Raw genomic sequence first — 14,364 nt, forward strand, 5'->3', positions numbered from 1 at the left:
TACGAGGGTTGCCCAGTAAATAATGCCCCATATTTTTTTTCTCCGAAATAAAAAATATTAGAAATGTGAAACTTTAGGTGCGAGTTATTTGAAGTTTCCCGCGTGTGTACGCAAAGTTTCAATTTCCTCCGACAGAGAGCGGTGGTGTAGGAATGTTCTAAAATGGCGTCTGCAAGTGACATCCGTCAGAAACAATGTGCAGTGATTGAATTTCTCGTAGCAGAGGAAGAAACCGAGGGCAATATTCATAAACGCTTGTGCAACGTCTACGGAACATCTGCAGTCGATAGGAGTACTGTTGGTCGCTGGGCACAGAGGGTGAAAGCATCAGAGGGCGGTGCTGTGGAGCTCCAAGATTTGCCGCGGTCGGGAAGGCCTCCCACGGCTGTCACGCCTGACATGTTGCAGCGGGCTGATGTTCTCATTCGACGGGATTGACGCATTACGACTCGACAATTGGCACTGGAGTTGTCAGTAAGCAAAGGAAGTGTGGATGTGATTATCAATCAGCTTGGATACTCAAAAGTGTGTGCAAGATGGGTTCCTCGGTGTCTTACTGTCGATCACAAATCCCAAAGAAAAGACATTTCTTTCGATTTGTTGCGACGCTTTCACGTTGACGGGGAGGCCTTTTTGTCACGGATTGTGACAGGTGATGAAACTTGGGTGCATCATTTTGAGCCCGAAACAAAAAGACAATCAATGGAATGGCGTCATGCTTATTCTCCACAGAAGAAAAAATTCAAAACAGGTCCTTCAGCCGGAAAAGTCATGATGACCGTGTTTTGGGATTGCGAGGGCGTAATTCTCATTGATGTGATGCCAAAAGGCAGTACCATTAATTCAGAGGCTTATGTCAAAACATTAGACAAACTTAAGCAGCGCTTCCGGCGCCTTGGGCGTCATGTTAACCCACAGGATGTTTTGATTCAGCATGATAACGCTCGTCCTCACACAAGTTTGAGGACTTGTGAACACATCGCGAAACTGGGTTGGATAGTGTTACCCCATCCACCCTACAGCCCCGATTTGGCTCCTTCAGACTTTCACTTGTTTGGGCCAATGAAGAATTTCATTCGTGGAAGACGTTTTGCCGATGACGAAGAAGTGATTCACGAAGTGACAACCTGGCTCCGTAGGCAGAGTAAAGATTTTTACCGGCAGGGAATACACGCTCTTGTGTCTCGCTGGAAAAAGGCTGTCGAACTTGAAGGAGATTATGTGGAAAAATAAAGCAAGTAGACAAAACATCAGTCTTTCACATATGTAAATTTGATTGTTGTGGAATAAATACTTCTGGAGAAAAAAAATATGGGGCATTATTTACTGGGCAACCCTCGTATATCAGCATATGTTGTCTCATTTTCAGCCAGAGCGTAATACACTCTTAAGACAATAAATAAATAAATAAATAAATAAATAAAAGACAAACAAATGATTACAGTTTCAGAAAAATTGGATGACTTATTCAAGAGAAAGGGCTTCACAAATTGAGCAAGTCAATAATGCATTGGTCCTCCTCTGGTTCCTATTTAAGCATTTATTCAGCTTGGCATTGATTCATAGAGTTCTTGGATGTTCTCCTGAGAGGTATCATGCCAAATTCTGTCCAACTGGCATGTTAGATCATCAAAATGTAGAGGTGGTTGGAGGACCCTACCCAGCTCATGACAAAACATGTATACATGTGGGAACAAATTTAAACATTTCAGATGAGAACAAAGATTTTCATTTCATAAAAACTTATAAGTCCAGGCATAGTTTCATCCTTGGCTGCCTCATTATCATTCCTGATTGTGTTCTCAGGTTGTATCTCTCTAATGATTTTTAAATTCCTTACCTTATTTGCTGTGCAGACCATCCTCCAATTTTATCCAACAGTTAAAGCAGTCCAGAATATACAGAATGTCTGTCAGTGTTTGTAATGACAGGGAAAAGAGGTTTCATATTTCTGAATTCTAGTACACATGAAAATCTGAGGAAACAAATTAATAAATTCTTCATGCATAAACTGACATAGACTACATAATATGACTCATTGTACATTTCTTTTGTGTATTACAATGCCATTGTTAAGATGATCTGCCATTTATCATTGGGACACTCAGTGGTCAGAGATGATACATTACAAGCTGCATTTCATGAGACCATCCATACTGTAATGATGATTCTTCTTTTAGCTGTGTAGGATGCAACTCCTTGTGGTGGTTGTGGCATGCAGCTTTCAGTACTCCACATTTTAATTGACTTTGTGTTATTTGTTGATAAGAGGACAGCTGGAAAACTGCATTCTATAGGGTGTTTGGAAATTCCTGTTACAAACATCTAGGATTTCTGGAGGGGAGTAAGTACATAACATTTTGAATATGAATCCATGTCCAGAAATGTACTGTTTCTGTGCTCTGATGTTTTCAATTCAGATGTTTAACTTGTCCACTTCTGTGTAAGGAACCGAATCAGGTATGACCCAGTACAGTTATTAGGTAACAATTTGAAGGGAAACATAATGAAGCATCCATTTATCACTTAAGCACATTTATTTGCATTAACACTTAAACATTATGTGTTCGCATTATTCCAGAACAAAAAATAACTCAGCATACTGTACATACAGAACAGCACTGATGCATTGCAACAGCAGTGGTGATGTGATGACCACCAGTATTGTTACAGACATTGTACCTGTGAAACATGTTCTGATACACACTCTCCATGGCACCTGGTGTCTCTTCAATTTGTAGTGCAGTGGCCAGAAATAATGTCAGCAAGTCTTCCTCTATCTCTATAGGAGTCTCATAAATTAAACTTTGCATACAACCCCACAAGAAGTAGTCCATAGGAGCTAAATCCAGCAATTGTGGTGGGCATGCATTTGGACCACCTCGGCCTACCCATCTTCCACTATATCATTTGTTGAGATGTCTCCAAACCACAATTGAGAAATGAGATGGTGCACCATCATGCTTAAAGCACATTTCCTGATGGACATTCAGTTGCCCAGCTTCCAAGAACAGGTCCAATATGTTTTTTAGAAGGACCAATTAGCTTGACTGGAAGGAGGTATGGCCCAATCCCATGACTGTCCAGAATACCTGCCCACACATTAGCACCATTCCTGTGCTGAAACCCGTGAAGGTGCATGGTATAAGGTTTTTGCCTGCCAAGAAATGGCAGTTTCATGTATTCAGAACACGGTCCCTAGTGATCTTATATTCATCTGCAAACAGAACTCAACATGGAAACAGGGCACATTGATGCAGCAGTGTAGGAACCACTTGCAGTAGGCAACGCATTGTGGAAAATTCGCTGGACCCAAGGTGTGTACCCTTTGTAAGTGATATAGTTGTAATTGTTGCTCATGCAGAACATCCCAGGTGATACTGTGACTAACACTAATTGCATGCACAGTTGTTTTTATGTACTTGTTGAAAGATTCTTTTCAATGTGATGCAGTACACCTTCTTCAAATTTGGGCATGTTGCATTGCTTTGGAGCACCACTCTCCTGCCTTCTCATGGTGAAGGTACCTGTTTCTCGGAGCCACTGCATAACTTGGACAAAAAGTTTGTGTGATGGCATGCTACACTGCAGAAAATATTCATGATACGGCTGACTAACAGCTTCTCCATTACATTGAGCTTTTCCATGCACAGGGAGCAGGTCTGTATATTTAAAAAATGTGCACCAAATCATCTACATCTACATGGATACTCCGCAAATCACATTTAAGTGCCTGGCAGAGGGTACCATTAACCTCCTTAACAATTCCCTATTATTCCAACCTCATACAGCACGTGGAAAGAATGAACACCTATATCTTTCCATACAAGCTCTGATTTCCCTTATTTTATCATGGTGATCATTTCTCCCTATGTAGGTCAGTGCCAACAAAATATTTTTGCATTCATAGGAGAAATTTGGTGATTGGAACTTTGTGAGAAGATCTGCAGCAATGAAAAATTCCTAGGTATTTAGTTGAATTTACAGCCTTTACATTTGACTGATTTATTGTGTAACCGAATTTAATGAATTCCTTTTAGCACTCATGTGGATGACCTCATGCTTTTCGTTATTTAGGGTCAGTTGCCAATTTTTGCACCATACAGATATATTTTCTAAATCATTTTGCAATTTGTCTTGGTCTTCTGATGACTTTATAGCCGATAAATGTCAGCGTCATCTGCAAACAACCTAAGATGGCTGCTGAGATTGTCACCCAAATTGTTTATATAGATAAAGAACAGCAAAGGGCCTATAACACTACCTTGGGGAACACTAGAAATCACTTCTGTTTTACTCAATGACTTTCCATCAGTTACTACGAACTGTGACCTCTCTGACAGAAAATCACAAATCCAGTCACATAACTGAGATGATATTCCATAAGCACGCAATTTCACTACATGCCGCTTGTGTGGTACAGTGTCGAAAGACTTCCAGAAATCCAGAAATATGGAATCAATTTGAAATCCATTGTCAATAGCACTCAACACTTAATGCAAGTAAAGAGCTAGTTGTGTTTCACAAGAACAATGTTTTCTAAATCCATGTTGATTGTGCATCAGTAGACCATTTTCTTCTAGGTAATTCATAATGTTCGAACACAATATATGTTCCAAAATCCTGCTGCATATCGATGTTAATGATATGGGCATGTAATTTAATGGATTAGTCATACTAGCTTTCTTGAATATTGGTGTGACCTGTACAACTTTTCAGTCTATGGGTACAGATCTTTCGTCAAGCAAATGGTTGTATATGATTGTTAAGTATGGAGCTATTGCATCAGCATACTCTGAAAGGAACCTAATTGGCATACAATCTGGACCGGAAGACTTGCTTTTATTAAGTGGTTTAAGTTGCTTCACTACTCTGAGGATATTTACTTCTATGTTACTCATGTGGGCAGCTATTCTCAATTCAAATTCTGGAATATTTACATCTTCTTCTTTTGTGAGGACATTTTGTAAGACTGTGCTTAGTAACTCTGCTTTGGCAGATCTGTCTTTGATAGCATCTCCACTGCTATCACAGCAGAGAAGGCATTGATTGTGTCTTGCCATTAGCATACTTCACATATGATCAGAATCTCTTATTGTATCAGAGACGCACAGGCATTGAAGAGGTTTCACAGCAAGGCAGACATTAAGTGACATCAGGTGACTGTCTAACATAGCACATGTCATCCCGTCTATCCTATTGCATACCAGGACAAGCAGCTCTGAGATTTTTCTCTTTTCCTCAGCAGATGTAGACATATTACACCTCTGAATTGAAACCATCATAGAACAGAAATGGGCATTTCCACTTGTACTCAAGTGAAGACTCATGTTGTCTAACATAAAACACAATGACAGCAGTATTACAAGGGATACCAACAGTACCATAGGTGTCATATGTTTCACTACTGATGCCATAATACTTTTACAGCTTGAGCAGCTTTCTGAAGATTGTCAGTTGTGGCCAACATAGATTTCAGCTGTTTCCTGACAGTGGTCAATTCTTCTTGTGCCTGCACACAACAATCCCAGTCCCCATGTGTGTCATACTGTGTAAAAAACTTTATCAAATCTCAAAACAGTATTAACAAAGCAGTTATGACTAATTGAGAAAGAACAAACAGACCTCAACAAGAGATAAAATTAACCAACTGTGGCATTACTGAAATTAGGATGGACACAAAATATAAACAAGAAGAATAAGCAAACCCTAAAATCTGTTCTGCAAAGTTCTCACAGTACACTAAGGTCACAACATCATGAAGCACTTAAAATAAAAACAGATTACACTATTTCACAGGAAAGACATCTTGCCAAAAAGCTAATGCAAGGAAAAAATATGCAAGCTCTTAGAAAATGTGAATAAACATGGGTCAAACCAGACAAAAATACGGATAATATTCACTTCTTGACAGAAGCTTGTTTCTGCTGTGAAAATCATCAGTGGATTAGGAATTGGCCACCCCTTCCAGGCAACTCTTAAACTGACTTTTATTAGTAGCTAAACTTCTTATGGCTGCTGGTCACACTAACAATTTGTGTTCCTGACTAAGAGACACCATTATAAATCAAAGTAAATGACTTTAAACCTTTATTTAGATTATTCTTATTTCTATTTATTATTGGTTCCATGAACTGAACTGGTAGTTTGAAAATGAGATGTTATTTATGATAAATTTCATTTAGTGGGTAATTATATTGTGAAGCAGTAGATAGTATCCCCAGCTCATTGAACAGGCTTCAGTAAGACACTCGTGAGTTCACACCACAAATAATTTGTATTACATGCTTTTGGACTAAGAAAACCTTAGCTTTGTTTGGTAAGTTACCCTAAAAATTATACCATATGACATTAGGGAATGTAAGCAAGTAAAGTATGTTATCTTCTTTTTTCATATCACCTATATCTGACAAGATGCAAATTGCTAACAATGATTTGTTGAGGCCTTTCAGCAGCTCTTTAGTATTCTGCTCCCAGCTGAATTTGTTATCATGTTATAATCTCAAGAATTGAACACTGTCAACTTGTTCTGTCTGCTTGTTGTCATATTTTAGACATATACTGGGAGGAAATCCCCTATTACAAGTTGTGCATTGCATATAGTGTCTGTTTTCAAAGTTAATGACAGAGAATTGGCTAGGATCCATTTATTAATTTCCATAAAAATTTCATTAATAACTCTTTCCAAAAATATGTAACTTTCCATTTACTTCAATGTTTATATCATCTGCAAACAAAACAAACTTGGCATTAGGTACTGTTACTGATGAAACATTGTTAATACACACAAGAAAAAGTGAAGGCCATTGGATGAAACCTTGTGGGACACCACATGTAATTAATTCCTAATTGGATAATACTGATGGCGTAACACAGGACAATTTCCTATTGACACTGTTTTTTTCCTCTCAGAGAGATATGATCTGAGACATTTTGAGCCATTTCCTGTCAACACTAATGTTCCAGTTTATTTAAAAGAATGTTGTGATTTACACAGAATCCCTTTGACACATCAACGACTATACAAGTAGCTCGTAATTTTTCATTTTAAAAATTCAAGTTCATTCTTGCTGTACAAGTAAATTTCCTTCCCAGTATCAGGAGCCTGTAGAAATCCAATCTGTGACTCTGACAACACATTATTATTAATCAGATGGTTAAGAATTCATTTGTTTCTAAAATTTTTGAGAGTGCCAACAAAATTGAAATTTGGCAGATTTTTTATAGTGCTTCATTAGATCCTTTCTTATAAAGAAACTTAACTTCAGCATATTTAACCAATTGGGAAATGTCCCAGTGATAAATGACTGGTCACAGAAATAACTTAATCTTACTAAACTCAGGGAAATATTCTTCAATTACACTTTGTTGATCATTTATCATATCTTTTAGAATTTTTATTTATGTTAAGGATTTGATGGTGGACATTACTTCTTCTGTATAGTGCAGGTTCTCTTCATATTACTGCACTTATTTGTAATATCTGGTTGAAGATATGGCACCATCTACTGAATCTGACATCTTCACCTTTTTAATAATGGCTATGAATTGTTTGTTAAAGTTTTTGCAGCACCATACACAACTGTTAACAATGTATCTTTTATTCTTAAAGCTATCTGCACCTCCTCACCTCTAGTTCCACCAGTCTTCTTCCTCATTGTGTCTCATATCATCTTTATTTTGTTACTTGGTGTGACTATATTTTTCTCACAGTGCTTTAATGTTTGTTTTGACTGACAGATACAGTTCCCTTTTTCTCCTGATACAAACACAAAATTTGCAAAATATGTCTCAGATATATTTTCATTCATATTTTCAGAGGTATTTTTTAGTAGGGGGCTACATATTGTTTGGAATGATTATTCTTCTACTTTGTAGTGGAGACTGCATATTTGCGTATATAGAATTTGCTTAACCATTTCTCAGGCATTACATTGGAATCCGAATCAGAATTAGATGTTGTATTAAATGCTGAACATCTATATAAAACAACTGTTTACTGTGGAATCCAACTATGAAGACTTGTTGTGCCAAGGTAATTTATGTTGTAGCTTACCAGTTACATTAGCAGCTGGATATGGTGGGAAATAGCACTGAAGATATATTGGCCAGCTAATATGACAACATTTTAAGATACACTTCTGAGCCAAAACATTTTGATCACTGCCCACCATGAGACTGAATGCCACCCAATTGCACTGTGGGCACATGACACAGGAAGGAATGTATGTTAGAGAAGCAGAGACCAATGAGGAATCATTGGCCACAAATGGGGAAAGCTACTGACATAAATGACTTTCCCATGGGGCAGGTTGTTATGGCATGGTGTCTGGGAATGAGCTTCTCAGAAATAGTGAAGGTGGTTGGCTGTTTGTGTACTACTGTTGTGGGAATTTCATATCTAAGTACTACTGTTGTGGGTATTTCATGTCTGTTTGACAGTGGATGAAGGACAGTGAAACCACGAGTAGGCGACAGATCGGATGATAAAGTAAAATGCTGATGCAGGAACAAGTGTTTTGGAGCACACTATTTAGCTCACATTGTTGAACATGGGGCTCCATAGCAGATCCTCCTATGTGTTTCCATGTTGGCCCCATGACATCATCATCTACAATTGCAGTGTGAACAGGATATCTGAGATTGAACCATAGGTCATGGGAAATGTGTTGCCTGGTTGGATAAATCAGATTTCTTGTTACACTAGGTCAATGGTTGTATCCAGATATCCCATCATCTAGGTGAATGACTGCTTGAAATGTGTACAGCACCATAGATGCAGGCCGGTGGGAGCAGTATTATGCTGTGGATGATGTTCACTTGGGCTTTTGAAGTACCTGTGGTAAAAACTGAGGGCACCATTACAGCTGTAAGCTATGTGAACATTAATGTGGATACCTACATACCTTCTTGCTTGATGTCTTTCCCAATGGTGATGGCATCTTCCAGCAGGATAACTGTCATTGTCACAAGGCCAGAATCATGCTACAGTGGTTTGAGAAGCATGACAGTGAACTCATTGATGTCTTGTCCACCAGTTTCACCTAAACCAATGGAACACATCTGGGCCATTATTTTGCATCATCTCTGTGCCTGCAAGCCACAGGCCCATAATTTATGGGAATTGCAGGAGCTGTGCAGACATCTGGTGCCACATACTTCCAGAAACCTACCAGTGACTTGTCAAATCTGTGTCATGCAGTAATTCTACTGTACCATGTACCAAAGGTGAACGAACCCACTATTAAGTAGGTGGTCATACTGTCTTGGCTTAGTCCATGAACCATTTGACAGGTTGACTGCCATCAGCTGCTCTAAAAATTGGCAAAATATGGATATGGGACCCTGGTTGTAGATAATTTTGATCATATTATCAACAGAAAGAAAATAATTTTACCTCAAGACACACCAATAATTTTTTAGTTTTCTAATTATTTTTCAGGTAGTCCCATTAGGTCCTGTACTGAGCTCAATCCTGTTTTTATTTTCTATAACTGCTTTAGCATTAAATATAAAATGCCATTCTTTTTTATGTACAGATGAGATGTGTATGCTCATTGAAGCCATAGAGAATTTGTTCCAAGTACTACAGGCACCATAGCCTAATTAGATTAAGATTAAACTCTGCAAACATTTAACTAACACAGTTTAAATCTGAGCATTCAAAATTAAATTATTTTGAAATTATGCAAAGAACTAGAAGCTTAATAAAAATGACTGTGTAAAATTCCCTGGGATATTTTTGGTTAAAAAAAGTTGTCTAGGTCTTCACATGTTCACTAACTGTTAAACAAATGAGACAGTCTTTCCTGTGCAGTGCTGCCTTGTGCATCAGTTGTGGAGAGGGATAGAGAGCATCCCACAGATACTGTCAGTATGGAACAATATTTTGAGGGAATGAAAACAACAAAAACTGCAAATAGAAATATGTAACATATGAAAAAATCAATATTTGACTAAAAATAAGTTAATTGAATGGAAAAAAAATCTACTAACCAAGCAGTGGCAGAATACACAAACAAAAGAAAGTTATAATTAGGCAAGCTTTTGGTGTCAGTGGCTCCTTCTCGAGGCAGAAGGGTTGAAGGGGAGGGAAGAGGGGTGAAGGAAAAGGACTGTAGAGGTCTAGGAAAAGGGGTAGATTTCAGGAAAGTCAGCCAGAACCATGTGGTGAGAGGAGACTTACCAGACGGGATGAGAAGGAAAGACTGATTGTTGGGAACAGCATTGGATGAGATTTGAAAACCTGAGAGCTTGAAGGTGGGAGACTGTGTAATATGCAAGACAGAGATTATTTCTTAAACATTGTGCATGTTGTGCACACCACATGTAGAATAGCTTTTCTTCGCCCTCCCAATCTCTGCAATATTCTTGTCAGACCCTATGCTTCTTCTGCACACATCTCCATACCCTATGGCTCCTACCCCTATGACTGTCCCTGCTGCAAGACATGACCTATTCACCTTTCTACCACCACCTATGCCAGCCCTGTAATTGGCAAAACATATACTATCAAAGGTGGAGCCACCTGTGAAACAACATGTCATATGCCAGCTGTTATATGAATGCTGTTTGGCCTTTTACATCATCATCACTACCACCAAATTATCTATTAGGATAATGGGCATAGGCAGAGGGTGTATGCTGTCAACATGCAATATCCTGTTGCAGAGCATGCTCTATGATATAACAAACATGACCTCAGTGGCTGTTTCACCATATGCACTACCTGGATTCTTTCACCAGACACCAGTTTCTCAGAACTTCACAGGTGGGAACTAGCACTACAACATGTTCCTGGTTCTTGCCACCCACCTGGCTTTAATTTACATTAATTTCTTCTGTCTCAGCAATTCTTCACAGTAACTACTCTTTTGTCTACTCCATTTTTGTGTAATACATCTTTCATTGTCTTACCCATCTATTTTTCACCCCCCCCCCCCCTTCTCTGTTACATATGATCCTACGATGCTCTTAGCTTTTCACTCTTATTAACTCATGCATGATGTTTAAGCAGCAATCTCTGTCTTGCATATTACCCTGTCTTCCACCTTTAACCTCTTAGGTTTTCAAATCTTGTCTGATGCAGTCCCCAACAATCAGTCTTTCCTTCTCATCCCATCCGGTCAGTCTCCCCTGACCTGCGGTACTGGGTGACTTTCCTGAAATCTACCCTTTTTCTTAAGACCTCTCCAGTTCTTTTCCTTCACCCCTCTTCCTTCTTTGTCAGCACTTCTGCCTGAGGAAGGAGCCACTGGCTCTGAAAGCTTGCCTAATTATAACTTCCTTTTGTGTGTGTGTTTTGCCATCACTTTGTGAGTAGATTGTTTATCTGAATAGAAATATGTGTAACACAAAGTCTGGAGAAATCTGTCTAGACATATCCCAGGGATTTGTTCTTATACTAGTTAGAAAGCTAAATGTTTTAACTACTCTGCATCTTTGTATTTTAACTTTGTACATAAAAAATTCAGAATTATTTTAAGGAAATCATTCTGAATGTTTGAAAAATACAAGAAATGAAGAGAATTTCATGCTTCTGTGTCACAGATTGAAACACTTTTTACAAACTGTACTTGATATGTTCACGATGATTCATGACAAATTTAAAGGCAGATACATCTATATTACACATGTTGCTTTTATAAAAAAAGCTTACACTCCAAATTTACACTGAATTGCTAGAATTTAATAGTAGAATTTCTGAGTGATTGTAGCACTGTCTTTGGAGAACTCATTTTAGAATTAACATTTTTTATAAAACAAAATAAAGGAAAAGCAACCAGTCATCTATAGCTTACTGATGTGTGTTGCACATAGGAATATGCAAAAGAAAACTTTATACACAGACACTCAAACACACACACCCATGACCACAGGCATCTACATTTGTGTTCTGTGTGGTTGTGTGCATGAATGTGTGTACATCTACTAGAGAAAGCTAGTATAAATATTTCTCTGTTCACGTTTCTGTGAGCCACATGTCAGGCAGCTGTAGGTGAGTGTCTGTCTTTCCCTTATTTTATGTATTATTCCATCCAGTAATTTGCACTGTTGTTCAATATTAATTTACATTTTTATAGCTATATAGAATTTATGTTGGTTATCTTTTTTGTGTTTAAGAAACAATGCACCTTGATGGTGTCTCCTGTATGTTAAATTAGTTATTCAAATTTGTGCATAAATGAAATAATAAAATTAATTCTACACCTATTTCCCATCACTGAACGTATACGGAACTGGTAGCACTAATTTCAGTATTGTAGCCAAATTGATTTACAAATGGGCTGTTAGGTAGTACTTAAGTTTAATATATAATTCAATACAAATTTTTGTAAACTGTTCGAATTCTAAAGCATACAATGATATAGAAACCCTCTGGTTGACAACTCATAAGAATGCCACAAGCTTTTTTGAGGTCTGCAGAAAAGTGGCAAAAATGTAATTTGTACAGATATAAACTGGTGTCAGATTCAAAGCACTTGTATATAATTGGGGAAATATTAAAAAAATTTAGATTTTATTTTCTAAAACAGAAGAATAAAATTGTCGGACGAAGTGGTGTGGGAAATGTCTAGTCATTCTGAGAGAAAGATAAAACAGACAAACCTACCAAGCACAGACAAGCAAGAAAGTGTGGAAAAGGGGAACTATGCTATTTTCTACTATTTTCAAACTTTTCTTGATCTCTGTGCTCTCTAGTTCTGAATTAGTAGATGTTGGAAGAGTTTGGGCTACTTGTGTCAAGTCACTGCCAGTTTTACAGATCTACAATGAAAATACTGTGTGCAGCATTGTAGCTAACACTAAGTTGTGAATGTCATATTTTGCTGTTAGTTTGTGTGTTACAAAAAGAATTATAAGGCAATTCTGGGTTCATGACAGACACTGCCTATGACTACTCAGAGAAGATGGGTTACAATATGTAGGAAGACATGGCACTTGTACGTCCATTGAAACTCAGTGTGAAGCATATACCTTAGCTGTCATACTCGCACAGTATGAAGACAGCTAAACTTGTTGTCCCCTGCATCACTCCTCTCCTCACAACAGTCTGTGTGCTGAGTGCAGCTGTCTTCCTCTGCTCCCTCCACCCCCTTTTGTTGACAACAAAGGAATGTTTGATTGATCTCCACTGTCTGATGAGTCTCTTTTGAATGAAATTTTGCAGAACTTCTCCTGCTCTTTCCACTCTCTCTCCTCCTTTCATTTCTGTTCAGTCTCTTGATTAACTATTTCCATATTCTTTGTTATTGTACTGACTTGTTTCTTATAACTCATGGTTGTTTTATAAGTATATAAAATCAAAGTAATTGTTTAGGCCTTATGATATAAACATGATTCCTTTTTTTAAAACAGCAGGTGCATCAGTTCAGTGATGTTCAGGATGTTGATGTAGAGCAATTGCCCTTTTAAATTCCAGATCCATTTCCAAGGAGGAAAAAGAGAAAGAAAATACAAAGAAAAGCTCCCCCACAAAGCCAGTTTCCCATCGCCCAAAGTCTGCTAGAGTACCAACATTCCAAGATAAGATTACACGTTATGAAAGAAAGCGGGTAAGTTAGCAGATGTCAGTCTGAAAGGATCATATCATTACTTATGGGAAACCCATACTTAGAATATGTTGTGAAATCCTCCATTAATTAAAATTAAACTTTGGTAAGAGTAGTCAATTTTTAATAGAATTTTTTGCAAAATATTTCTATATTCTGTTTCATATTTTTAAAACATAGCCCTGCATTACCTGTTTAAAGTTGATGGGCAACATGTTTCTTCCTCTAACACTATATGTGCATTATTTTTTTAATAATATATGTTAATTAATCGTAGTTAGCAATGTGTTCTTGAGCAGATATCTCTTCACTACAGAAGCAAACTCTTTTTCACTCTTTTTTGCTTATGTTCTTGACTGTATACCTATAGGTACAAGTACTTGTGTCACATATTTACATTAACGAAAACTATGCCCTGTTTCAAAATATCAATTGAAGTACTTATACAACGTGTCCACAAATACTTATACACTATCTACATTCTTTATATATATTGTGCAATTTCATCTGTTTTCTCTAATTCTGTTATCACCTTTTTGTATATAAGCAGCCATTTATGTGTGCACCATATGTTAATGATAGATGAAAATAAGTTTTTTTTCATATTGCAAAAGAAATGAGTAAGTACGACGCTAACTCTAGAATCTGATGGATTATTTGACACTAGAAGTTGTTATAGGTATAGAGAAATTTTTAGATCTTCAAATAAGAAATGATCTCTTAGTATGTGTATTTTTATACTGAATTGCTTCTGATATTGACTGTAAATTTCTGAATGTTTGTTCAATATTATAGCATGTATTTGTACCTC

General features: G+C 37.5%; 1 protein-coding gene across 1 annotated transcript in view; it reads left to right on the plus strand.

Moving 5' to 3' along the window:
* LOC126249251 (titin-like) overlaps positions 1-14,364 on the plus strand; it is a 640,870-nt gene that overhangs the window by 440,548 nt on the left and 185,958 nt on the right. The window contains exon 9 of the mRNA XM_049950908.1: positions 13,424-13,556. Coding sequence (XP_049806865.1) covers positions 13,424-13,556 — 133 coding nt within the window. The remainder of the gene's footprint in view (positions 1-13,423; positions 13,557-14,364) is intronic.

Source organism: Schistocerca nitens, chromosome 3 (assembly GCF_023898315.1).
Source record: "Schistocerca nitens isolate TAMUIC-IGC-003100 chromosome 3, iqSchNite1.1, whole genome shotgun sequence".
NCBI classification, from domain to species: Eukaryota; Metazoa; Arthropoda; class Insecta; order Orthoptera; family Acrididae; genus Schistocerca; species Schistocerca nitens.